This window comes from Benincasa hispida, chromosome 3, assembly GCF_009727055.1.
Source record: "Benincasa hispida cultivar B227 chromosome 3, ASM972705v1, whole genome shotgun sequence".
NCBI classification, from domain to species: domain Eukaryota; kingdom Viridiplantae; phylum Streptophyta; class Magnoliopsida; order Cucurbitales; family Cucurbitaceae; genus Benincasa; species Benincasa hispida.
In genome coordinates this window covers 3,541,873-3,568,321 of record NC_052351.1, presented here as the reverse complement: position 1 = coordinate 3,568,321, position 26,449 = coordinate 3,541,873, and the positions used below count along the sequence as shown (strand labels likewise).

The following is a 26,449-nucleotide window of genomic DNA, read 5'->3' as shown; positions in this document are numbered from 1 at the left end:
ACTAATTAATCTGCTGGGCAGAGTATACAAAGCACAACTTGATGGCAATTTTTCAATTATTATTATTATTTTTTTAAAAAATTTTTAATAAAAGAAAAAGGAAAAAAAAAAATGAGCCTTTTCAGTGATTAAATGAAAATGCCAATAATAATATAAAAGTAATGGATTAGGAGGTGCACCAGAGCATCTCAACTAGGTTGATCCCCTTAGCACCCACATCATCTCCAAACAAGAAAATAAGGATACAAGAATTACCAACAGAGGACAAAACAACCAAAAGCTACTACAGCAATACAATCGGAAAAGGAAACTAAAATAGCAAAAGTATACAGAAATATTGAGTAAACTTAAACATCTGGCCGAAGAAAGGCACTCCGGTTGAGGCTTACACAGAAATCTTGAAGCTCTTTAGTCAATGATACCCATAAAGATGCTGTATGTTACACTCTGAATCCAAAATACAGTGAAGTTTTCCATCATTTCTACATGAAATCTGTTTTTTTTGTCTGCAAATGCACATTCTTGGAGCTTTACTCATAATTTTTCATATTATCAGAGAAAAGTTAGGTTTCCTTTCTAAAAATAAAAATTATTTCAACTAAAAAGGTCTTCCTAATCCTAACCATGTTGCCATTTCACTGAAAATATAAGTCAAGCTCAATGTCATCTTTATCCTAAGTACAAGAACCAACAATCTGCCAGTAACTGCACAAAGAGCTTAAACACGATCTTCCAAGAAAAAAGCAGGCCTCACAAAGATGTCACGTTCATTTGTTTACCAGCATGTCTAATTCAAATTGCATATAGATATGCAGTTATAGACCCGCACATTGAAGAATAAACAAACACCATAGAAAAAATCATTTTTTTAATAGACACAACCACTTTAATTGAGAAAAAAAATTAAAGAATACAAGCACGGGCATAAAAAAAACCAAGCCCACAAAAAATCAGGTAAACAGAGGTATATAACACCAACAAAAAACCTTGGAATCCCATGAAAAGCATCCATTTCTTATGGATATTGCTGGAAGCCCCGGTTCCAATGGTGGATTTGGGGCAAGAATTCTCTCTTCAATCAAGAATAGTTCCTCCATACGCTGTAATGATACATGTGCATTTACAACCTGTACTACTAGAGTAGAATTAGAAAGTGAATAGACTTCCTTTCTTTTTATTTTAATATTTTCTAGACTAAGAAATAATTTATTGATAGATGAAATATATTCAACAAAGCTCACACACACACACACAAAAACTCTCTCAAGAATGACTAAAAGAATAAAATGAATATAAGACACTAAGGAGAAGAGATTGACATAACTTCCCAAGTTGATCAAAATTTCTGTAGGTATCTTATATCTCTCCCCACCCTTAACTCCCAAAGGACTGCACCAAAGATATGAACCCACAAACCTTTAGTGTGGTCACTTAAATTAAGTCAAGATGCCAAAGGGCCTGAGAAGTCAATCTTTGACATTCTTGGGCACATATCTTGTTTCAGTAGGGTTGCTCAATAACTGTCTTGGAGCACTACCTTTAGGAGGATATTAAAGGATGAGGAGACTGAAGACCTAGGTCCTTATTGGAGGACTAGTCTACAGCAATGACTGGAAGCATGGAAGATTGAAGAAAGTGGATATTAGAATCCTCGGGAATCTTTTCAGTTAAATTGTTATCCAGATAGTTGGGAGTTTTGTGTTCAATCTTCAATGCACAAGAGTTTGTTTGTTTGTTTGTTTGTTTTTTTTTTTTTTTTTTCCTTCCAGCAATCTGGAAATCAAGAAGTCCTAAAAGAATCAATGTTCTATTATAGATTATATCCTAAACAGTCCCCTAAACACTGCAGATGTGCTTCAAAGGAAACTTCCCATTACATTGCTTATGCCTTCCGTTTCTTCTCTTTGCCATGCAGACACGATGATTAATTATATGTTTTTTAGGGTGTTCTTGTTCTTTGGCCTGACGGTATAAACTCTTCAATCTGTTTAATTTGCATTGAGTGTTCTCGAATAAGGCCAAGAATAATGTTCTTCGGCTCCTTCCTGGATTGTCTTCGTCTCCGAGATCAAATTTATTACGTGTCAATTTGGTTAAAACTTCAACTTCAGAATTATGGTTGGAGGGAAATTAGAGGATCTTCGATAGCAAGTACTTTCTTAGCTCGAGTGAAGTGAATCCGCTAGACTCAAGACTCCTTTTTAGTATTCTTTTTATCTAATCTTTTTTATTGGCTTCTCTTTACAAGACATGTTTGAATTAGGATGCCTTTATATTTCTTTCGTAGTTTTATTTTGATTTGTTCTCTCTCTCCCTTTTAGCATCTGTATCTTCTGAGCATTTAGTTTCCTTTCTTTTCTTCAAAGAAAATTTTCATTTCATGCTTTGAAGAAAATCTCTTCTTCAAACCATTTCCCCACAAGTTCTAACAACACATATCCGCTCAAATCCTCTTTCAGGTAAGGTCCAACAAGACATATGTTGTCAAAAGAAAATGGAAAAGTAAAGTGCAATGGAAATGATTGAGTACCTGACTTAACAAATTAGGAAGCATAGTAATAGGAGAACGAAGCACCGCAAACAGGGAAAGTGATGTAAAGGCCCTTGCAGGAGTCAGATCTCCACCAAGCAAAGTGAATACCCCAAAGGAGATAACAGTTACAAACACTGGGACACTATTCAGAATAAAACCGTTTAACTGCAACAGATGGGGTTTGGTAAGAAATAAGAAGAAAAGAATAAGAATGTGGAATTATTTGTTACTCATAATAGTTTCCAAACAATACAGCTAAATGCTCGTATCTCAACTTAAAAAGTGGTTAAATACTTGCTACACAAAATCGAACTTCCGAGACTGAAAATAACTACATTATTTTTGCATTAATATCATAGAAAATATTTTACAAGCCATTTCCAAGAGTATGGTAGAATGGATTGCAATTCTCTATAAAACCACGGCATTATGTTTAATGTTGAAAGAGATGATAGTAAACTTTTTTCTAGCAATAAGTAAAGTTCACGTGATAAATATTGCCACAAACCTGGTAACAAATAGTACACATGAAAAATGTTTTTATGAGATAATTGTGTATATTTTTTCTTTTGAGCAAGAAACAAGCCTCTTTATTAAGGTAATGAAATGAGATTAATGATCAGCAAGTGCATCCGAATATCTTAACTAGGTTGACACCCCCTTAGCACCACCATCATCTCCAAGAAGAACTATAATAATCGTGGATTTAATCAATATAATATAACCCAGATATGAGGTAATCGTATATCAACCTGAGATAAGTGTTTGCAACTATAGAGCTGCATTGATATATACTGAGCTGTAAATGTGTGTAAAATGGCTTCTAAAAGCAATGGAACTGATAATGTACATAATTGTGATTGCCGATTATAAAAATGCACTATACTATAGCACAAAATAACAGAAGAATATCTTGTTCAGGGAAAAAAAAAACAGATGAGTAGTGCATATTATTATTATTATTTTGAGAACTTGGAATCGGAGACCCACCCCACTAATCCGAGGGAAGCCATCCCCTACCCTAAGGTCCAGAGACATCGAGGGTCTTCCATATTGAGCTAACCCGAAGGTCCAAACACATGATATCATGAATAGTGCATAAATTGTCTCTACTATTTTTATATGATGATATTGTTGAGATGAAGTTTTTCTTCATTAAATTTCAACTTTTAAGTTTTTTAAAATTTATTGTTATATTTAATTTTCAGTTTGATATCTATGTTAGATCTAAGATTTAAGTTGTTTGTTATTTTTAAGCTTTTAATGTATTGTGAGTTTCTCCTTTTAATATTGTTTTAAATTATAAGTTAGTAGTATTAATTAGGTTCATATCATTGTCCCATATAAGGGTGAGCTATCATGTATTTGAGAGTATCACAATTTTGTGTACCATATTTTGAGTATCACATTTCTTATACAACATTTTGTGTATCACCAATTTTATATTTTTCCTACTTCAATAAGAAGTTTGAATTTTCAGTCTCATTTTCATTTTTTCTTCTCTTTGTTTAACAAACATTGAGATGTTGATTTGCTTCTGCAACATTTATTTATTTTACATCGATTCCATTTTCTCAATAGTGGTATCTACTTTGATTTTTTCAACAGTGGGATTAGAGCCTTAGATTTAAAGGCCTATGATTTTATTTGAGAGTGATTTTTTTTTTTCCATTTTTTGTATTTGAAAAACGTCTTCCAATTCCGGTGTTTCCTCTCCTCCACATTTCATTGGTGAAAACTACCAGTTTTGGGTTGTTAAAATGCAATCCTATCCCAAGGCACTTAAGCTTTGGGAATCAGTTTCAACTAATGTTGATCCTCAACAACTGGGAGAAAATCCAACGTTGAATCAGATCAGACTACATTAAGAGGACAAATTGAAGAAGCCCAAAGCTTTATCCGTGATTCATGCTGCTTTATCAGATCCAATATTTTCTAGGATTATTGATTGTAAAACGACAAAAGAAGCTTGGGATAAATTGCATGAAGAATTTGAAGGAAGTGGAAAGGTGAAAGTTGTCAAACTGTTGACTCTCAAGAGAGAGTTTGAGATGCTAACAATGAAAGATTCAGATTTTGTGAGGGATTACACAACAAAAGTGATGACCATTGTAAACTAGATAAAATTAGCTGGTGAAAATTTTCCAGATCAAAGAGTCGTAGAAAAAATAATGGTCATGTTCCTGATAAATTTGAGTCAAAGATCTCAGCCATAGAGGAGTGTTATGATCTTACAACTCTCTCCATAGTCGAATTGGTTAGAAAATTACAAGCCCATAAACAAAGAGGTACAATGCATAATGAGGAGTAAGTTGAGGGTGCATTCCATGCACAGTTTAAAGACAAGAGACTTGTTGGAAAAGATGATAGACATGCAACTAAAAATCAGGTGAGTATGGAAAAAAGAGGAGCATCAGGAAAGGATAAATTTCCTCGTTGTTTTTGTTAAAAAGACTAACCATGCTGAAAAGAATTGTTGGTTAAAAAACAAGCAAGTCTACCATTGCGATTATTGCAACAAGGACGGTCATACGGAGAAGTTTTGTTATAGTAAACAAAACCAAATCCGTTTTGTTACAGTAAACAAAACCAAATCCAAAATTCCCAACATCTAACAAATTGCACAGATGACAATGAAGAAACAAATTTTTTGTTTATGGTATCTCATTTTGATGACAAAGTGTCACGTGGCTTATTGACAGCAGATGCACTTCGCATATGGCTAAAGATGTAAATCTTTTTAGCCATGGTGGTTCTTGGACATGGCGAGACAGTACTAGCTAAAGGCAAAGGTACTATTGACATACATACTAAGCAAGGTGAACATAAAATATCCAATGTTTTATATGTTTTAATGTTATCACAAAACTTACTTAGTATTGCTCAGTTGTTGCATAATCAATTTTCTGTGATTTTCAAAGACCAAGTTTGTGTCATTTATGACCCTCAAGGAGTAGAGATTGCAAGGGCCAAAATGGTCGAAAATGCATTTGTTTTAAGTGGTAACTCACTATGTCATCATGCTTTTAATGCCAAAGTAGAAGGAAGCAAAAGGTGGTATCAATGCTTTGGACACGAAGACAACGAAGCTTTGAAAATTTTGTCTTCTTCTAACATGGATGATAATATTTTCAAATTTATCTCTATTGATTAGATTTTCAATAGTTTTCAAGAAGGGAAGATGCACGGTCTACCTTATCTAAAAGAAAAACTTGATTTGGTTGCTAATGTCTTCAATTTGGTACAAGATGGAAGAATAACGCACATCAAAGTCAAGATTTTATTTATTGAAAGAAGCCAAGAAAGAAGAGAGAGAAAGTGAAATCATGGAACAATTTTTCAGCATTCTCACAAAAGCTGAAAGCTGCACGGATGACAAAAATAGGGCGCTTTTCTGTATTTCCACAACAAAAGCTGGATGTGACAAAGAAAAACCTCGAGGAGAAGTGTTGAGATTTGAGGTTTTTCATCATTAAATTTCAATTTTTAAGTTTGTTAAATTTATTGTTATATTTAATTTTCAATCTATGTTAGATCTAAGATTTAAGATGTTTGTTATTTTTAAGCTTTTAATGTTTTGTAACTCTTTTTAATATTGTTTTAAATTGTATGTTAGTAGTATTAATTAGGTTCGTATAATTGTATTGAGAGTATCACAATTTGTGTATCACATTTTGAGTATCATATTTTATGTATCATAATTTTAGTATCACATTGTATCACATTTCTTATACAACATTTTGTGTATCACCTATTTTTTTCCTACTTCAAAAAGAAGTTTGAATTTACACTCTCATTTTCGTTTTTTCTTCTCTTTGTTTAACAAACATTGAGATATTGATTTGCTTCCGCAACATTTATTTAGCTTTCATCAAGTCTATTTTCTCAACATTGGTATCAGAACTACTTTGATTTTTTCAATAGTGATATCGGAGCTACTTTGATTTTTTCAACAGATATGACCCCAGTGAGGCATGTATATAAGGCTGATGTTACTTGGACAATCTCCCATATAAGATTCAAATATACTATATGTGGTCGTTTTGTTTACTTTAACGTAAAATCTTTTGCAATGCAATAGGTCATGCTGTCCATGCCTTCTAGAAAACAATAAGAAAGCATGTCTGATGGCAATACCGCATAAAGTAATTGTGCCTTACGAAACCATGAGAGCTCATCATTCCTTATTTCTTGGACTCTAGATGAAAAGCTTGCTTCCCATGCATAGCATCTGAAACATTTTTTAGCTTGGTGTCAAGAAAAGCAGAGATGTACAGAACTTGTAAATTTATCATACGAATTTAACCATACTTCACGGTGTCCATGGCTGATAAAATTTCATTTGTAAGGCCAACCCTTCTATCTGTCCCCTGAAGTCCCTTTTGAGTTTGCTTTCGCATTTTACTAATTATTACAGTCTGAATGCACAATACATTCCAAATAGATAAGAAAAGTTACAAACGTAAGTTCAATAACAAGATTAAGAATTTTACTAACAATTACTTTCTGTATGGACCTGACACATTCCTTTTTTTGTGTTAGTTTAACATGATCAGAATATACCAGGAGATCCTAAAGTCTAACTCTTGCAATATCACATCCCAACCTCCCTAATTGCAATGGATAGTTTACCAACATAAATAAGTGGGTTTAACATCAATATCTTGCCTTTCGTATAGCATGTATGTATTAATTATTAATACAATTTTTGTTCTTTGAATTACAAAAATTTTATTCTTATTGCTATCTTTCCAAGAAATTTGATGGGCATTCCATTCAGGATATCAACTGCAATTGGCCGGTGTTTATCAAACCTCTCCAAGTTTTTCTTTCTTGTTTTAAGTCTCTTGCTTAATCTCTTAGTTTGTTTTACTTTAATTTCATCACTACGTCCTTCCGTTTATGTCTCAAGTCCTTTATGGTTTTTTGTTTATACTATGTTTTGCAGTATCTGTTTGTATCTTAGAGCACTAGTCTCTTTTCATTCCCTTAATGAAAAGTTTCATATCTTTTTTCTAAAGATTACAAAAATCTGAAAGTTATTTTAATTCTTAATGCACAAAAATCAAAGGTCATAAGATAGATGTTGGGATGGTGTTAGAGTTGGGGAATGCTATGATCATTTGAATGAGAGAATGTTTATGCTTTCATTAGATGCATTTCATTCAAGTTCAATTTTAGGAAAACATTCTAAAGGTACAATATGAAAGTGCACAAACAAACTTCATTACCTGCACAGGTACCATCAAGGCTAGAATTAAAGCCCCAAAAAGTGAAGTAACGCCCAATTGTTGGTATAGAAGAATCATTGACATGATAATACGAAATGGAGAAGACCATATCCCATGAAGCTGTTGACATATTTGCTGAACAGAAGTTTTAGGAAATTAGTAATAGTTACTTTTGAGCAGTTACAGGAATCACCTAATATTTTTAAAGACGTACAGTGATATAATAGAAATTGTGGACAAACTAATAGTAGAAGATCTCAAGGTGACATTGGAGTTGAGCTTTGGTTTATTTGGTCTTTATTGTTTCTAGGTCATCTTCTTTTGATTGTAATCGTTTTTAAATTCCTGATTTGTATTTTCTTTTCACTCCCTTTGGGAGTTTGTAACCCTTGAACAATTTCCTTTTCATTATATCAACAAGAAGTTATTTCTTGTTAAAAAAAGAAAAAGAAAAAAAAAAAAAAACTCTATGTAACATACAGAAAATAAAAAATAGAAAAAAAAAATGTGTCTACTTGAAGGCCGTTAGCATCTGTTGATATCATGTTTGTAATTTTCCCATATGGAAATTTCTTGCGTCCTTCATGGGTCAATCTGAGTGATTTGCGAAAAATAGCAGCTACCTGCAATTAAGAAAACAGACAACATTTAACAATAAAGAAAAAAAGAACATCTGCATTTAAGAGACCCAAAGCCTCCAATTCATCTCACCCACATGAAAATCCAAATGTAACTTAATGATTGAATAAATGCGTTTATATGAAGATAAGTAGCCAGTATAGAGAGACTGTTTACCAAAGTAGACCTCAGTCGAAAACCAACTCGCATAACATTTTGATAGTACTGAGCTTCGCATAGCACTCCAAATGACTGAATACGTAATATTAAAGTAGTCATTTGCAATTCAAAGTCTAAACAAATTCTAAACCAAATGTTGGGAGGCAAAACCTAAAATATTTATATCATCTTGTATGGTATGGTGTGCCTTGGAAGGCCTACAACAAGATGTCATGTCACCAATGATAACTAACAGTAAGCCATCATGTAGTCAGAAGTGATTTATAGATTGAGGTATTCAAAAAATGAAGGAAACAAACATATTATAGTTTTAAAAAGTGAATATCAAAATTCACTGTCTCTTTTCATTAATACAAATTTTCAAAAAATAAATAATAAATAAAAATGGATATCAGAAGTCATACCACACCAACAAAGATTGAGAATGCATATATTAAACCAATCCAGGTTGGATCTCCCTGCTGCATCGACTGCAAAACAAGATATAGATAAACTTGAAAGTTCCATGATCAAAACAGAGGCCACCAACATTTGTTTGAAAAGATAAAAAGATCAATAATGTCCCCTATAATTGAAGTTCTTTTTTTCAAAAAGAAAATCTTAGAATCCATGTGCACATTTTATTTTTATTTTATATGTAAACAATGTGTAATTTCTTCTTTACCATATCCTTCTTTTCCTTCTTTTCTTATCCTTAAATATGAAAATCAAAACAGAGTATTCTCTCAACCATGATATTAGAGCAGGTACTCTGAAAAAGATTTTTTTCCTTCCCATTGCCACTAATCACAGAAGTGTCTATTCATTTTTCTTTACAAATACACGAAAAAGGCACTCTTGTAGGAGGCAAGTAGTCAATGTGCAATTTACTATGCAAACCATGGCTATGAGGGGAAAAAAAAGACTAACCTGTAATAAATGGTTCAATATTATTGGCCCAACAAACTGAGAGAGGTCATTGCCAACCTGCCAGATATTCATGGTTAGACCTGAAAAGTGAAATGTATTCTTCCCCCACAAGTAGCACTTTTTTCTTTTTTGTAAGGCTTTTCTTTTCATTATTTTAATGATCCTTCATAAGGTCCAAATGAGAAATGAAAAAGAAAGAAAACTATCTTAGGAGAGAAAATAAAGACTTCATATTTTGAACCAATAAGGTTAGAAGAGTAATGCTCATGGACGGATATGCCAAATTGGCATTAAAAGAAAAATTCAATATCAATCAAAACTCAAATATAAAAGTTACATTTCCAGGAAGGTCTATACCTCCAACCAGATAAAAGAAAATGCATGGAAATACAGGAAGACAGTAATTTATTTAGTCTTGATGAAATTACTGACTCACTCCAAAGCAATTTACTTGACTGAGCTAATTGAGATAAATTATCACCCTTTTAAAGTATAACTTGAGAAAACCATAGAGTTGAGAATTCAAAATGTGGCTGTAATGCTTTGTAGAAATTTCTCTGGAGAAATGAAATAAGTTGACGAGAAATATAACTAGCATACAAGAAAGTAGAACTAAATATCCCTATGAAGGAAAGAAAAGAGTAAAAGAACTTAAAGTCACATCGTGAGGAAGAAGATAAATCACTACATCCTGAAAGCATATTTTCGGAGTTTTTATAGTCTTGCCTTGCCCCTAAGCCATACTTTTTCCCGATATGAATATATCTCTATCTGTTTCATATAATACTTATATATGTACATATGTACATATATACATTTTTGGGTACATGGTTGAGTTGGTCGGGGAGCCTGTGTTTGAATTCCAAGGTTGGGTTTTGTTGCTTTATTATTATTATTATTATTGTTAAGTACTTTTGTACATTTTTTTCCTTCTTCATGTCACTAAGCTTGTGATATTATATAACTTCAAATGATAATTTTTTTAATTTTGCAAACAGAAAAACTGCATTCCAAAACTCTATGATTTGAACCCTTTTGAGTAAATTGCAAAAACCACTCCTAAAGTATGGTATTAGTTACAATTACACCTTGAAACATTCAAATGATAAAATTTAACCCTCAAACTCATACAATCATTACAATTTCTACAACTATGTAAGTTTGAGGGTCCAATTTTAATGGTTTTTTAAGTTTCAAAGCTCAATTTTTACAATTGAAAGTTTGAAGATATAATTGTAAGTACCGCCCCACTTTAGGGATGGCTTTTACAATTCGCCCAAATTTTAAAAAGACATCAACTCATAACTTACTTTTGAAATTAGAAAAGTATTGATTTCAATATTCCTAAAACCCAAATTTTATTCTACCACCTTGCAATATGTCGTGATCTAGAGGCTATTTTGCATTGCTTAAAAAAGTTTATCATACTAACTATTTTTCTTTTATGGTTTAGAAAGTCACGAATTTAGCTTTCAATTCTAACGTTGAGCCTACTAACTTGCAATATGTAATACGAAGGGCTTAAAAAGTTCATCATACTCACGATTTTTTTTATATAAATTAGAAAGTTTTTATTTTAGTTTTCGATTCTAACTACTCGTTGACTTAATTGCAATATGCAATATGTAACATAAACGGTTATTTTGCATTGGTTTAGTAACATTATCATACTAACTATTTTTTATAAATTAGCAAAGTCTTGATTTTAATTTTCAATTCTAACTTTTATCCCAAGTATCCTAAACCCAAAACTAAATTAAATAATAAGGTGGCTGTTTTGAATTGAATTTTAAATCCTCAAACTCATTAGTTATAGAAAGTCATCATTTAGAAGTTCAAGTAAAACTCTTATCCAAAATTGAAATTTGTTGGCAAATGCTTGTTTAAACTTGATTTTAATTAAAATCATTAATCATCTAATTTTAAAATATTGAAAATCATGATAAAAATAACATTATAACTTCCATATAATAAAAAAAATAGAAAAATAAATGCTGATAGCTATTTTTGTTTCTTGTATTTTTCAGTGAACAAATATATGATATGATTAAAACAAATACAAGACTATTAAAAATAGTTTATAGTGTTTAATACAATTTTAAGGCATTAAAGTTACAATATATTTTAATGACCAATAATTAATTACACAACATGACACATTTGTGTATCGAATTTAGGAAAGAAAATCAACATTTGAAAATGACACACATAAACATTTATTTAATTCAATAGTAAACTTTTTTCACATTAGCCAATCATAGACACACATAAAGTCCAAATAAAAGAAAAGAGACCGAGGAAAAAAATTTATTTGAAAATGAATTGTTAACATGAACATTTTATTAATTACCAAAATTGATGAAAAATAATCAAGATTTAAAAATTTAAAAATTTCTAAAAACTCGTTAATGAAAAAAAAATTTAATAAAAATGATGAAAAAAAAGAATGAAAGAAGAGAGAAGATAATTGAATGAAAAATAAAAAAATAAAAATATAAAAAGGATAATTGAATATTAAAAGAAAAATTAATTTCAAAAGAAAAATACTTTGGAAGAGAGAGAGAGAGAAAGATGGATGAGAAGAGAATGGAAGAGTTTGAAAGGGGAGGAGAGAGAAATATGAGTTGAAATGATTGTGGGTAGTGGGGTGATTGGGCTGTAATGGGTTGAGTTGAGTATTCCAAACCAACCCAAAATCCAACAAACCAAACATGGGTTTGGAATCCAAACCAATTTCAACCCATTACAACCTCCCAAACACCCCCTCCTACTGACCAAGTCATTAGAAGATAATATATGAATGTTTGCAAGGGGGAAATGAAGAGAAGAAAACAGAAGACAAGAGAAGGAAAATTTTACAAGTTACCTTGAAAAGACCTCCCCACCAGAACCTAGTAAAAATTTTGAAGAGTAGTAAACCAAATGAGTTTAGAAACAGTGACAGAGTAATATAAAGCTTATTAACTGCTAACCAAGGTTGTAAATCAAAGCACAAAAAAAAAAAGAAAACAGGTCTTGCACTGCACCTTCGTCCAAGGCTTCGATTCAATGCTCTCATAAGCCAAGGCTTAGGCCTTTGAACTTCTGCAGCCCAACATCTCTGGAACCTTCAGAAGTAAGAACATTCTAAGCAATTGAATTATTAGATATGGAGATAGAAAACAAACAATAAAAAACAATAATCATAAAGATAACCTTCTGATTAGTGTCTTAGTTTGATCCCAGTCATCCAACCTCCAAATATCCTTTTCAGCTACAGGCTTACTATAGCCCAGCTTCATAAGTGGAGTCACCCACCCAAAATATATTCCTACCACGTTGTACCAAAGCTAGTTATCCGAGTACATTACTATCACAAATTTTGACAACCCAGTTCCATTTATATTTTCACAAATCATTTTTCTACTCGTTCAATTTCAAGTAACGAAGCAAAGTTTTTAGTCGAATAGGCCATAAGGGTTTCACATTGGTTCCTTCATGTCCCTTCTTTGCTTTAGGATGGTTTATTTTCGCAACTATTTAGTATTTGAAATTCTAAAGAATGCATCGATCAACTTCATTTGAAGTTGGAGTTGCTTAGTAAGGATTTGGCCCTCTGTAGAGATTTTTTTATTTCAAGAATTTTAGAAATTCAAGTTGAATATAGTTAGGAGTTAGCTGAAGTTTTTCTCAAAATTATTGATAAATATAAAGTTAAGATTCTTGTAGCCGCTTCAAAGGCCAATTGTCGAAAAATCCTGATTGTAGCAAATCATATTCTAGTTGAATGGGAAGTTGTTTTGGCCGTTTGTGGAATGGAAAGTCAAAGCTTTATTTTCCATAGAGATCTTGGTTCTGGATGGATTGCAATGCAGAATTTCTGAAATTTATTGAAGATTTTCATCTCTTTGGTTATTTTTTTTTGTTTCAAATGATCACGGTTACATTGCCTCTGCTTTTGTCTAAGCTTTTATTGTTTTTTCTCGAGAATATTTCTTCATACTTTTCTTTATTTTGCCATCTGTCTCACTTCCTTTTTGGAGTTTGTTTCCTTTAAACATTAGTCTCTTTTCATTTTTTTCAATAAAATGTTTGGTTTCTTGTTAAAAGAAAGTTAACCCTAACAGACGCTATAGCATGAAAAACATGCCTATTTTTTTAGAAGATATGCATATAATACTTCTTCTTCTTCTTCTTCTTCTTCTTCTTCTTCTTCTTTTTGTTTATTCTTAAAAAAAAAGGAAGAAAGAAAAGAAAACAAGACACTGTGTTTTAATTTTGACACCTCATAAAGAACCAAATTGATGCAAGCAATACAAAATTTTGAATAATTTTTTAACAAGGAACAAAATTTCCAAGGGAAACTATTCAACTTTAGAAGTTTTAGAGTTTTTTGAACAGGAGACAACTTTTCATTGAAAATTTAGAAGTTTAGTTTAGAAATTACTTACTGGAAAAGATATTAACATGCCTTTCAGGAAAAACATGCTCTGCTCCAAGAAGCATTTCATAGTCCATGTTGTCAACATACTCAGATGGCAAAGCAATATAACCAGGATAAGGTTCCAAATTAGGGACATACGCAAGAAGAAGTACTGCAAATAACACCTGCATTACAAGAACATCTATTTACTTGACTTGAATAGAACAGAAGTGTGAGTCCTCATTCACAAGGAAGGGATTACCTTCTTTATCATTGTGTTAAATATATGAAGAACCTTTCCTTCTCAGTCTAACAAAATGTTCCGAATAGAAATATCACACCAAAACCAAAAACAATATGACGTTTTTATGCAAAACCTAAAGGATGCATTCTAATTCAACAATTATGACCATGATTTTCTTTCTGCAATCAAATCTACTTCCATTGTTTGATAGAACAGAGGCATCGATTCTTGTTTTAAAAAAAAATGCAAAAGGTATTAATAGCCAGCAAAAAACTCTTAGCTGCATCTACTTGCATTGGCTTATGAAAGAATAAAAGAAAACACAAATATCAACATTCATGAACATTTTTTTTCTTTTGATGACCAACATGTCATAAATGTCTCATCACTTTTCTTCAAGTGAATGCACTAACAATACAAACGTGCTTACTACAGGGGAACCGCACATACACAAATATATATTGGAAAGACGCCTGTGGAGTTAGACCTATCAGTCTGTCACCAATCTTTATAAGGTATAAGCAAAGTGCTAATTGCAAGCCTCGATGAAGGGGATGTCAAATAATTTCTTTTAGTCAAGGTGGCTTGTGGACAGAGGGTGTCCTTTTTTTTTTTTTTTTGTCTTTCATTAACTTTTAGCTGTGAGACTTTTTATCTATCACAAAGTGACAAAAAATAATAATAAATGAAAGGAGTCTCTCTAAACGGAGGGGGGTTTCTGCAACTACAATGCTCCCCTTAACCCCCCCCCCCTTCAGAGATTAGCATTTCTACATACAAATGCCTACTACTTAAATTATTCGCATAGATAACACCATAAGATTTGTTATAGTTTCATGGACAGTTCTATAAGCTTATGATGGGGGAAGAAAAACATAACCAAAGCAGTAAACAAGGTATTTACAGATGCAGTTTTCAAGAGAAAGCTTAGTAAATAAAAATATATATGTTCTCACAAGAAACCAACTAACCTGGAAAGAAACTGTGATGATAATCATATAGAGATCCGCACTGCATGGAGAAAGATTTTTTAAAAATTAGGGAAAAAAATAAATAATAAATAATTGAAGAACTTAAAGTCACACGTCTTCTTCATGGTGTTCATTATCTGAATGCTTTAAGGGATACTCCATCCAAGACCTGAATAGAAACTGGGGGAGTCTCATTGTTTCTTTTTAGTTGCCATCTCTTTTGTTTGTATTTTTTTATTATTATTCTATTTTCAGAATTTTCTTTTGCTTGGTTTCTTTATATTTTGGCGCATTAGTCTCTTTTCATTCTCTTAATGAAAAGTTTAGTATCCTTTTCAAAATAAAATAATAATAATTGTAGTACTACCGAGAGAATGAAAAGAAATGCACTTTAAAAGCAAACTGCTAAAGCCACATGTATCTTCATCATCAGCCACAATTAATTATAACTAGGAAGACAACAAAGCTTGGTACAAATTAGAGTACTATTAATTTGATAAAGTTCATAGAATCAGAAATCACTTAAAAAAAAAAAGAATTCCAATGAGTAAATACAAATTAAAAAGATTATTTATATACAATATTATGATAAGACCTGCGCTGAAATTTGTAAACTTCATTTCTTAGTTATCCACGCCTTTGCCTTACATTCCTTTACATTTATAACATTGTCTCCATGCAGAAAAAACATCTAAGAATTTCACGAATTGAGGACATGCAAGTCCAACAAAACATTGTAATGACCTTTCTCAATTTCCTCCTCCTTCACGCCATGGAGAAGAAGGGTTTCAATTATCCTCCTATTTTATACCATTAGCTCCTTTAAGCTTTCTTTTATTTTCAACGTTTACATTACCAGTTGGAGCACCTGAAGGGCATGATCCTCTGAATTTGCTTCTTAGCAGCATTTACTTTCTCCTTCCTCCTTTTGAATGCATTGCAACTAGAAATAAATGATGGTTGGATACCCTGCGACCCTACATCGGTCTCCAATAATTGCTGCAAGAGAAGCTTTTTGCTTAGTCCCACCACCACCATCACTCCGTGCTTGAGTAAAAACGAGCTTTTCTTCCCTTCTTTCTTCCATAGACCTCGTTAATCCCACTGATGACCTGAGATGAGCCATTTCATCTAAAAACCTATGGTAAATCAAGGATAAACATTCATGTGAAATATTGAGCTTGTTCCCATTATCACAATTCGATTCATCATGCCAACTACTGCCTTGTAACTCAAAATACTCAAAATCATCTTCTAAATTATTGAACTCACTCTCATACACTAGGCTTTTTACTTAAACACTCACTCACTACAGCCTACAAATCAATCCCCATATTCTCCAATTCCTTCCCCTTACCACTGGCATTTGACATTGATTTCATTTCCATATATTGAATCACAAAAGGAGCATTCTTCACAATATTCTTTGTTGTGATATCTTTTCCCCAAGGCACCTTTTTGCCAACTTCCACAAGTTCCTCAGAAGTTCCCTGTACCTCATCTTACATGTTGAAACCTTGGCATGAACCTCCATGGCTACATTGTCATTACTAACATCAACCTCATTCAATTCCGACACCAGAACCAACACAGCAGCCACCATCAGTAGTGGCTGCCGCCCAATCATCAAAAACCATTTCTTTTTTTTTTTTTTGAAAAGGATACGAGTCTCTTTATTATTGAATTATAAAAAGAGACTAATGCTCCAAAGTACAAGAGATTTATACAAAGAGCATAAAGATCAACCAAAAAGGAAAAACCCGAGCCTACTTGAAAAGAAATAGAAATACAGCTTCAGTGAAAGAAAAGAAACCCGGATCAAAAAGTGAAGTTAAGGTGCTGGGAATATAAAATCCCTACCAATTAAGAAAAATGTCTTGTATTGAGAAGCCATTGAATTCTTTGTTCAAAGAGCACCATGCCGAAGCGTTCCTTTTAGCTGAATCAAAACGAAACTCCCAATTTTTCCCAGCATCATGGAAAATTCTCTGATTCTTTTCAAACCAAATATCAGAAAGGATAGCCTTGACCATGTTGATCCAAAGCAGCCGTGGCTTTTTTGGGAGAGAGGGACTTGAGAGGAGATAAGTTAGGTTGCCTCTGAGACTATCACCAAATACCCCTACGAAGTTGAACATTTGAAAGAAGGACCACCAGCACTTTTCTGCAAAAGTACGTGAGAAGAAAAGGTGCTGTAAATCTTCACTTGCTAAATTACATAAGGGACAAACAGAGGGCAGTAAGGTGACTGAATGAAGTTTTCTTTGCAGGACCATGGAGCAATTCAGCAGACCAAAAAGCATAATCCATATTTGAATGTTAACTCTCCTTGGGCTTTTAGATTTCCAAAGAGCTTTGAAAAAGGAGATCTCCATTGGGCGCTTGGAGGAGAGGTGGGCTGTGAGGGACTTGACTGTGAAAGAGCCTGAGGCTTCCAAGGACCAGTGGCGGCTGTCCGGGCTAGATGAAACTGACTTTTCTGATAATGCAAGCAGCAATGCTTGAAAATGAGCAATCTCCTCATCTTTTAACAATCGTCGAAAGGTGATGGACCAAGAATTTAGGGAATGATCCCAGTGATCAACTATGGAGCCCCTTGACAGTAAGGAGATCCTAAACAAAGATGGAAAATGAGAGGACGGTGCAGACGGAAAAAGCCAAGGGTCTGACCAAAAGCTGACTCTATTTCCTTTTCCAACAATAAAGTGAGCTAAATCTTCCACCTTGGACCAGCTTTTTGAAATATTTATCCACGGGCTTCTCAAACTATTCCCATACTTTCTAGATGAGTGCCAATCATAAGGCCCTTTGCCGTGGATGCTGGCAATAATCCTCCTCCAGTAGGAATTCCCCTCCAACATGTACCGCCAACCCCATTTGGTAAGCAAAGCCGTGTTTTTGACTTTAAGTCCGCCCAAACCAAGACCTCCGTTTAAAATAGATTGAGAGACTAAACTCCATTTAGCCAGGTGATTGATTTTGCTTCCTTTATGGCCTTCCCAAAAGAAGTTTCGAATTGATCTTTCTAGGGAACAAGCCACTAAGACCGGCATTAAGAAGATAGACGTGTAGTACGTTGGGAGGTTGGATAGAACTGAAGAACAAAGTGTTGCCCTTCCACCTCTTGAGAGATTGAATCGCTTCCATTTATCTAGTTTCCGGTGGACCTTTTCTATCACAGGCTGCCAAAAGGAGTATTGCTTATAGCCTCCAAGGGGTAAACCAAGGTAAGAGGGGGGGAGAGCTTCGGCCCTGTAATTAAGAAAACCAGCCATGAAAGATAAATCATTTTCAGCTATATTAACTCCACTGAGGGCTGACTTTTCCCAGTTAACCTTCTGACCAGAACACCACTCAAAGAGGCTGATTGCTTCCTTTAGTTTTAGAAGCATTTTGTTGTCATGTTTGCAGAATATGTGGGTATCATCAGCAAATTGGAGCAATGGAACATGGATTCTCTCCTTTCCAATGACAAAGCCCTCATATACTCCATTAGCATACAGCTTTTCAATAATAGAACCGAGCACTTCACTTAATAAGATAAAGAGGAAAGGCGACAATGGATCTCCTTGTCTAATACCTCTTGAAGCTAGAATACAACCTCGGGGTCTTCCATTGATGATGATTGAGTATTCAGGGTCGTGAATGCAGCCCAAAATCCATGAAATCCACCGGGATTCAAAATTTTTAGCAATTAAAATCTTCTCTAGAAAGGACCAATCCACCCGGTCAAAAGCTTTCTCCATATCGAGTTTTAGGATCCAACCCTTTATCTTTTTTGCTCTGTATTCTTCCACCACTTCATTAGCAATCAAGACAGCATCAAGAATTTGTCTTCCTTCAATGAAAGCGTTCTGAGATGGGCTGGTAATGGAATTCATCATTTTTTTCTGTCTTTCAGCAAGAACCTTTGCCACTACTTTGTAAGTTAGGGTAGTAAGGCTGATTGGTCTGAAATCCTTAATGTTGACTGCATCTTCTTTTTTTGGATGAGGCAGAAAAGAGCTCAATTTGCCACTAGAGTGAAAGTCTTCGAAGAGCTTAGTAAACTTATCCTTGACCAAAGGCCAAAATCTCAAGAGAAACTCTGAAGTAAAGCCATCTGGTCTGGGAGTTTTATTTTTCCCCCAAGATTTGATGGCCAAAACAATTTCTGCTTCCGAGAACTTTGTAGTGAGAAGAGCATTATGCACTTGTGTGACTTGGGACCAATTTAAAGGGGCTGGTAAGTACTCACCTAGGAATTTTGAGTAGAGGGAGTCATAAAAGCTTAGAATAATTCCTTCAACTTCTTTGAATGAGTTTGTAGGCACCCTTGGTCGTTGAGGAGCTCAATAATCTGGTTCTTCCTTTTCCTTGCTGCCAAAAACCGGTGAAAGAAACTAGAGTTTTCATCTCCCAATTTCATCCAATTCAGCTTACATTTCTGTATTAGATTCCTTTCTTTCAGCCTGTAAATTCTTAGCAATTATGTTTTTAACTTGGAGATGCTAGTTGCCACCACAGAATCCCACCCAAAGAATCAATCTAAGCTTCTTTTTCATCTATTTCCTTTGACAGGGCCGTTTCCTCTCTGCTTTGAGCTTTTTGGTATTCAGCTAACTAGGTTTTTAGAGCTTCTTTGACCAGCCTTAAGTTTGCATTGATGACATAGCCTGGCCATCCCTTTATATCGTTACTCTTCCAGGAGTTTTCAATGGAAATGACACACTCTTTGTTGTATAGCCAGCTGTTACAAAATCTGAATGGAGAGGGGCCCCAACTAATAGTGCCTATGCTTAGGAGCAATGGAAAATGATTAGAAAGAAGGCGAACCTGGCGATTCACCCTTGAGTTGGTAAATAATTCATCCCATTCCTTATTGATAAAGAATCTGTCTAGCAGAGATTTAGAGTTGGAATTTTCTTCCCTGGACCACGTAAATTTTCCATTTGATAAAAGAATCTCTAGTAGGTTGTCTGAATCAATGAATTCATTGAAAAGTTTCATGCCTTTGGTATATCTTCTAGAAGGTGATCGTTCATGACTCCAATGGGTTAAGTTAAAATCCCCTCCTAAGCACCAAGCTTCAGGGCAGTAACTTGCAATGGCAGAGAGTTCAAGCCATAAATATCTTCCCTCCTTATAATCAACTGGTCCATAAACATTGCCAACAGACTTTCTTGCATAGGGTACGGCATTTGATCGACAGGGAATAGCCCCCTTTAAGAGATTCTAAAACTTCAATTTTGCTACTATCCCACATTGTTAATAGGCCACCAGACTTGCCAAAAGAATCCACTGATTCCCAGCCAATTTCTTTAGAACTCCAAATAGATTTGATGAAGGCAGCATCGAAATTCTCCTTCTTTGATTCCTGAATAAGTACTAAATCTGGGTGTAGACTTTTGAGCAGACTCCTAAGTGCAATTCTTTTATTTAAATCTTTAAGATCCCTTGTATTCCAGGAAAGTATCTTCATTAAGAGCAGGGTGGAAGGAAGCTAGCAGGGGAGGGGGACTTCAGGCCAATATGAAGCCACAGTCCTTAATTATGGATGTTAAGTGATCTGGAATTTCTGGTGGCTGAGCTGAAGGGGGACAAGGAGTGCAATGCTCTAAAGGGAAATCCTTTTCTTCAATGGAAAATAAAGCCTAGAGATCTATGCGGAGGGTAGAGTCTTGAAACCTTTCATCTTGAGCCGAAACAGGGCAAAATTCCAGTTCTGCACTGCTTGCACTAAAAGGTGAGTCCAACTCCAAAATATCTAAACTTAGGAGGGGAACAGGGTAATTCCCTAATGAAGGTGTTGCTTGATTCCGAAATGGTGAATCTGGTGTGATTGAATTGCAGAGATTGTGAAATGGGGGAAACTTTATTTAAATTTGGAGAGGGGAGTTGGATTTTTGTGCAACTTACCTCTAACAAGTTCGGATTGCTTTCACTCTGAACTGAAATGGAAGGGTCCGAAGCCACACTTGTTGCCTTTAAGGCCATGTCATAAAGTCCTATCCATTTATTTTTTAAAGAGGTTTTTCTCTGAATGAAGAAATTGGAGAAGTGATCCCGAGCGTTTGATTGGTTTTGGCATGGAGAAGAGCAGCCTGGAGGTTTTCCAGAGTGGCAACTAGGAGTTTCAGAATCTGGAATAAGATTGTTGCTGACCTGTCCTTCTTTTTGAGACTTTTCAGTTGCTCCTGATTTATAGGAAGATAAATATTCTGATCCTTTCACATCTCTACCCTGCACTTCCTCAGACACGTCTTGCGTGTTAAAAACTTTTTGGGGAGTAGAAAGGTCGGCTAAAGGGCTGGTAAAGAGTCGTGACCTTTGCCCTTCTTCTTTATTAATTAAATTGTTGGAGGCATCATTATTTAAAAGTTGACCGGCTGAAATCTTCTCTTTCCTCATTAAAGACGACTCTTTGTTTTCTTCTGAGACGTTTCCTCTTCCTTGACATCTACCTTTTGACAACCTTTCCCCTTCATCTGCTCTGTTTGGCTGGAAAAGCCTCTCCAGTTGGACTGACGTCTGAAGTTCATTATCTATTGGAGCTTTTGGGTTCCTCGAGTAGCTTGGAAGCGACTGAGAAGAAGCTAAAAAGGACCAATTTGAATGTAGAACCAAGGAATCGACACCTTCATCCTTCAAAACTTGATTTAAACGTAATATATCTAAAGGATTTGAAAACTCATCAATGGAAATTTCACTAGGATTAGAAACAGAGGAGTCTGAACACTGAATATCACCAAAATTCAAGAAAATACTGCCAAGGCTTTCATGCTTAACTTTGATAGTTGTCGGGATGTAACCACATAAATTTCTTTTAACTCTAATTTTGGCTTCTTGACAATTATTGAGATTAAGGGTCTCAACAGCTATGCTTTCCAGACCACCAAAATATGCTCCGATGGCTTCAAAAGTACTTCGGCACCAAAAATCAAGGGGGAGATTTTTTATGCTCAACCAACTCCCAAAACCTTTCATGACTGTAGGCCTACCATGCTTTTTCTAATTCCATTTTTCAAATAAAAGGTGGAAGGGGCCAATTTGTTGCCACTTTCCATTAGACTCAATCAATTCAGCTAGGTCCCCTTGTTCAACTATGATTAGTGCCATATCTGCGTACAGGGAATTTAGAATAATGTTGGAGTTGAAAGAACCTCTCAAGACTCGTGCTATTTCCTTCCATTCATTGTGGACAAAAAGCCTTGACACTAGCCATAAGTGATGGAAGTCTTCTTGGAGGACATCATAGTCCTTTTTAACCCAAAAACAGGGCTTACTCTGTTTTTTCTTGCTTGGAGCAGAGGGCTCAGGTTGTGATATGAAGGATTTTTGTATTGGATGATCTGGTAATGAATCATTGGAGGACTTTTTTCCCTTCACCACATCTGAAAAACTTCTTGTTGAAGGTGCTTGAAAGTTAACAGAGAGAGTACCGAAAGATGAAGGGTCTGAAGTATAAGAGCTCACCATTTCCTTGAATTCTTGCCACCCTGTCACACCATCACCATAGGGAATATGAATGTTTGTTCTGCCTCCTGAAGAAGGCTAAACTGCACATTCAATGAACCACTGATTCTTGCTTCGAAACTTTGCTAACCGGATGAAGCCCTAATCAACTCTTTCCTTAAGGAGGAAGAATTCGAAAGTTGGGCCATTCAAGAGTCTACCGAGGCTATCATTCAGCCATAGTGTTGTGGCTGAAGAGAGGAAGGTTTTTTTTACCGCGCTTCAAATCTTCCAGCCAGAAGCCATTCTTTTCCCGCCACATACAAAAGTAATGATCTGAAATACGACAGCTTTTTAGTTCCATAGTGCTGCAAAAACAGAGGTGAAGGGTTCGAAAGGCAAAGGGGGGGTTACGAGGGAAAGAAGAGGGAAGGAGAGGAGGAGGGGTTGGCCGGAGGGGAGAGGACGGGGACTAGGTGAGAGTAATCGGAAAGGGAGGGTGGTCGCCAGAGGGCTTGAGGAGGGAGGAGAGAGGAGAGAGCATTATTTCCATTAAGAAGTTCAAAACAATTTCCATACTTGGGCTTCCTTTTCTCTTGATAGGGAGTGTTAAAATATATATTTAAATTCATCAGAAACCATTTCATAGCACACTGTAACGAAAAGATTCCTTGCTTAACAATTCTCTCAAGGATATCTGCATCTAATCTCGAGAAAGATGATAAATCCTAGAGGTCCGCTTTAATGACCCCATAATATCAAACACCGGAAACTCAGGCCCTTTTAAATCCAAAATATTAATAACTGTAATAACCATTCTGCCAAGTTCATGAAGATCACATTCTAATAATTAAACATTTTTTACCATCCGTCATTCGACCAATGATCACTCTCTACAGATAATGTGTATCATATCATATATAATACTTGTACTATATGAAGAATCGTTTGATGCACCTCTAAAATGATATGCCTGGAGTTCGAAGGGGGATATTTTTCCATGTATATCACTCACTAAATGCCATTGGCCAATTGTAGTGCATTATGATCGTGGAAGAATGTGTCAGCTAGAACTCCTAACAAAGACTAAGACTAATCAGCCGTCACAGAAAAGTTATGTACATAGTTGAGAAGAAGTTATTTAATATGACTAGCAGGATAGACTATATATCTAATGCTTAACGCTCATTGATTATGAGAGTGACAGTTACATTGTAGCAACCACATTGAATACTTTCTTCAAAATGTATTCAACTCATGTTTTCTTTTTGTATGAATTTGAGATTTAAAAAGTTCTTACGAATTTGGTTTAATAAAAAGTGTCAGGTGGAAAGGCAAGTGATGATCAGTTCGCTCTGACTGACTTGGATGCTCCTTTTTTTAACGAAGTAAACCAATTCAATTTGGTCTGGCACCCCCAATTTGTAGTACTTTGCTTCTTCACTTCAATTTTCAAATCCCTTTGCCTAAAAAGGCCTCCACTTTCATATTCTGTTTTATTTTCCAATATCAGACAGGATGGGTGACAACCAAGGTCAGTACAAACACCACAAGTTTCTGGTTTTTTGGTTGTCTCCCCACTGGATACACTCCTCCCACTTTTTTAACAAGTGTAAGGTAAATATAATTTACCAACATTATGGGATAGAATAATGTAATTTTCTAACACTAAATCTTAACTGGATTTTTCATCAACTGTTTACAGCTCACAGTTCTAGTCAAACTCAAATGTATCTGATTACTGGACTACCTCCTTTGTCGTAAGCATAAACCATCCTGATGAGAAAACTAAAAAAATTTGCAGTAACTTGCTTTTCATTTTGATTTAAAACTTCAAATGGGAAAAAACATTATCAACCGTATAATTTCGGAAAAAAATTAAATTGAAGTTCCAGCAAAGAAAATAATTCTTTTCATGTTGGCACACAAAAGGAAAAGCTAAATGTAAGAAACTGACCTGCTATAGGAATCTGAAAGTGGGAGTACAAGATTTAATAGCACAACATCCCCAACCAGAACATAGATTAGTCCAAATCGTGTGTACCAACGAAATTCATGGATGTAAGTTTTAGTCTCCATAACAACCATTACTAACACAGAGCACCAAGAAAGAGACTCCACAATTGAGCAAATCACCTGCAGCAGCAACAAAAGCCAATCCATGTATTCAAATCAAAGAATGGTACTGCTAAATTAAATGTACAATAGCAAAACATACTGCATTTAGTATTTCATGCAAAAACTATTGATTATTAAGTTTCTCTTTAGGTTCAAAATTGTAAATCTTGAATTCATAAGATGCTGGCAAGAATCAAAGCTGCTAAAACCACCAAAGTTTTTATGGGGGAGATTAATGACGTGTCATTTCAACAGCAAAAGAAAAACAAACCTTGAAAAATATATGAAAGTTCAACGTACCTCAAAAGGAGCATATCCAGTATGATCATCTAGGCTGAAAATCGCCACACCCGTGGCTAACCTTAGTAAAGGAACAATAAAACAGCAACCGGCAATTGTAGCAAGCATATAATTATAACAATTAGAGGTCAAACGAAACCTCTGCACTTTAGAATCCTTCTTAATCAGCCACGTTCTGTAGAGGCATAGTCCAAGAAGAACCAAATGACAAGAAGAGACCACTAGAGAGTCAATTGCACAAGGCGTGTATGACCCGAAGGCACTATCAACTGCATTTGCCCATACACTGTTTGCCATTGGCTGGCAGAACCAATCTAAGGCCTCAAAAGGCATATTTCCTCCTATTCTAGTATTCACTACAGCAGGAAGTTACAGACCTGGTTGCTTCTTCTAGTTCGAAATGTTACAAGCTTGGGAGTTTTGTGCTACCATCAACTCACCACACAATGTGTTTCCTACAACAGAAAAAACTACATTCAAAATTTCAAACCAGAAAGCCCATGAAATGAATTTCAATTTGAAAAAACGTAACATCGGGAATCCACTGCATTGAAGAAATTCATGGTTGTTCAATATTCATTATGATAATCCCACACGGTAATGCCCGCAGCATGCAATTTTTAGTTGAGTCTTTCCAACTGAGGATTAAACGGTACAAACAATCCAATACCCATTTCCATATTTCACAAACAAAGTCAACGATCAGCTTCAATATAGCAAAATGAATTGATTGCAAAAGTTCCAAGCAAGGACAGCAGCAGATTACAAGGAACGTCTGACTTGAAGCAATATTTTCAATCTCGATTCATAATTTAGTAAAAGATTACAAGAGGAACTCACTTGCATTTACAGTGTATCCATATATCGACTTGTAAATTCTCTTTGGAGAGTTGAGGGAAGTTTAAAACGCTGGAAACAGGAAAAGGAAAAACCAAATAAGAACAGAACAATATGAATGCAGTTGTGCTTGATACAAACAGAATTGCAAGCGTCACGGCTTACGAAGAAGATTCGAACCACGGATTAAAAGAAATGAATTGAAGGGGCAAACATCCAATGTAGTAATTAAAATTACGCCTCATCACAGAGCTCGAGCAAGATGGTCAACAACACTCGTGAGTGGGAATTCCACTAGCTCCGACGAATAATTGATAAAAGACAGGCACGTTGCCAAAAAATGAAAAAATATATATGTTTTTATTTTTAATTGAAACTTAAAAAAGTTAAACTGAAACAAATTCAAAAGTTAAGTTGTAGTAAAAAATAGCTTAATTCAATAATATTGACATACAATCTCATCTAAAAGATTGTTCAATTTTCTACCGTCGAAATTATGGTACTCCAAAGAAAAAAATAGTAAAATCCTAAGATTTTGAAATTAAAAAAAAAAACTCAAAATGAAAGAAATTGAAAAAAAAAATATAATTTTATTTAATTTCAATTTCACAATTTCAAAAATATATACTCGTAATTTCTGTCCCTACCAAAAATATATATGTATGGGATGAT

General features: G+C 34.7%; 1 protein-coding gene across 6 annotated transcripts in view; it reads right to left on the bottom strand.

Moving 5' to 3' along the window:
• Positions 1–26,080, bottom strand: part of LOC120073401 (ABC transporter C family member 12-like) — a 34,586-nt gene extending 8,506 nt beyond the window's left edge. The window contains exons 1-18 of one of the 6 annotated variants that reach the window (XM_039026239.1): positions 25,958–26,080; positions 25,781–25,849; positions 24,941–25,395; positions 24,480–24,658; positions 15,089–15,128; positions 13,902–14,058; positions 12,667–12,781; positions 12,498–12,578; positions 12,338–12,362; positions 9,472–9,528; positions 8,967–9,032; positions 8,560–8,634; positions 8,280–8,387; positions 7,765–7,899; positions 6,845–6,951; positions 6,671–6,764; positions 2,531–2,698; positions 987–1,127 (exon numbers count right to left, since the gene is read on the bottom strand). In XM_039026239.1, the coding sequence (XP_038882167.1) occupies positions 987–1,127; positions 2,531–2,698; positions 6,671–6,764; positions 6,845–6,951; positions 7,765–7,899; positions 8,280–8,387; positions 8,560–8,634; positions 8,967–9,032; positions 9,472–9,528; positions 12,338–12,362; positions 12,498–12,578; positions 12,667–12,781; positions 13,902–14,058; positions 15,089–15,128; positions 24,480–24,658; positions 24,941–25,273 (1,881 nt within the window). In that variant the 5' untranslated portion in view covers positions 25,274–25,395; positions 25,781–25,849; positions 25,958–26,080. Of the gene's footprint in view, positions 1–986; positions 1,128–2,530; positions 2,699–6,670; positions 6,765–6,844; positions 6,952–7,764; positions 7,900–8,279; positions 8,388–8,559; positions 8,635–8,966; positions 9,033–9,471; positions 9,529–12,337; positions 12,363–12,497; positions 12,579–12,666; positions 12,782–13,901; positions 14,059–15,088; positions 15,129–15,944; positions 16,201–24,479; positions 24,659–24,940; positions 25,396–25,610; positions 25,726–25,780; positions 25,850–25,942 lie in introns of those variants that run through there. The other 5 variants (XM_039026242.1, XM_039026238.1, XM_039026240.1 and 2 more) reach the window with 5 other exon arrangements.
• Between the last annotated feature and the right edge of the window lie 369 nt (positions 26,081–26,449).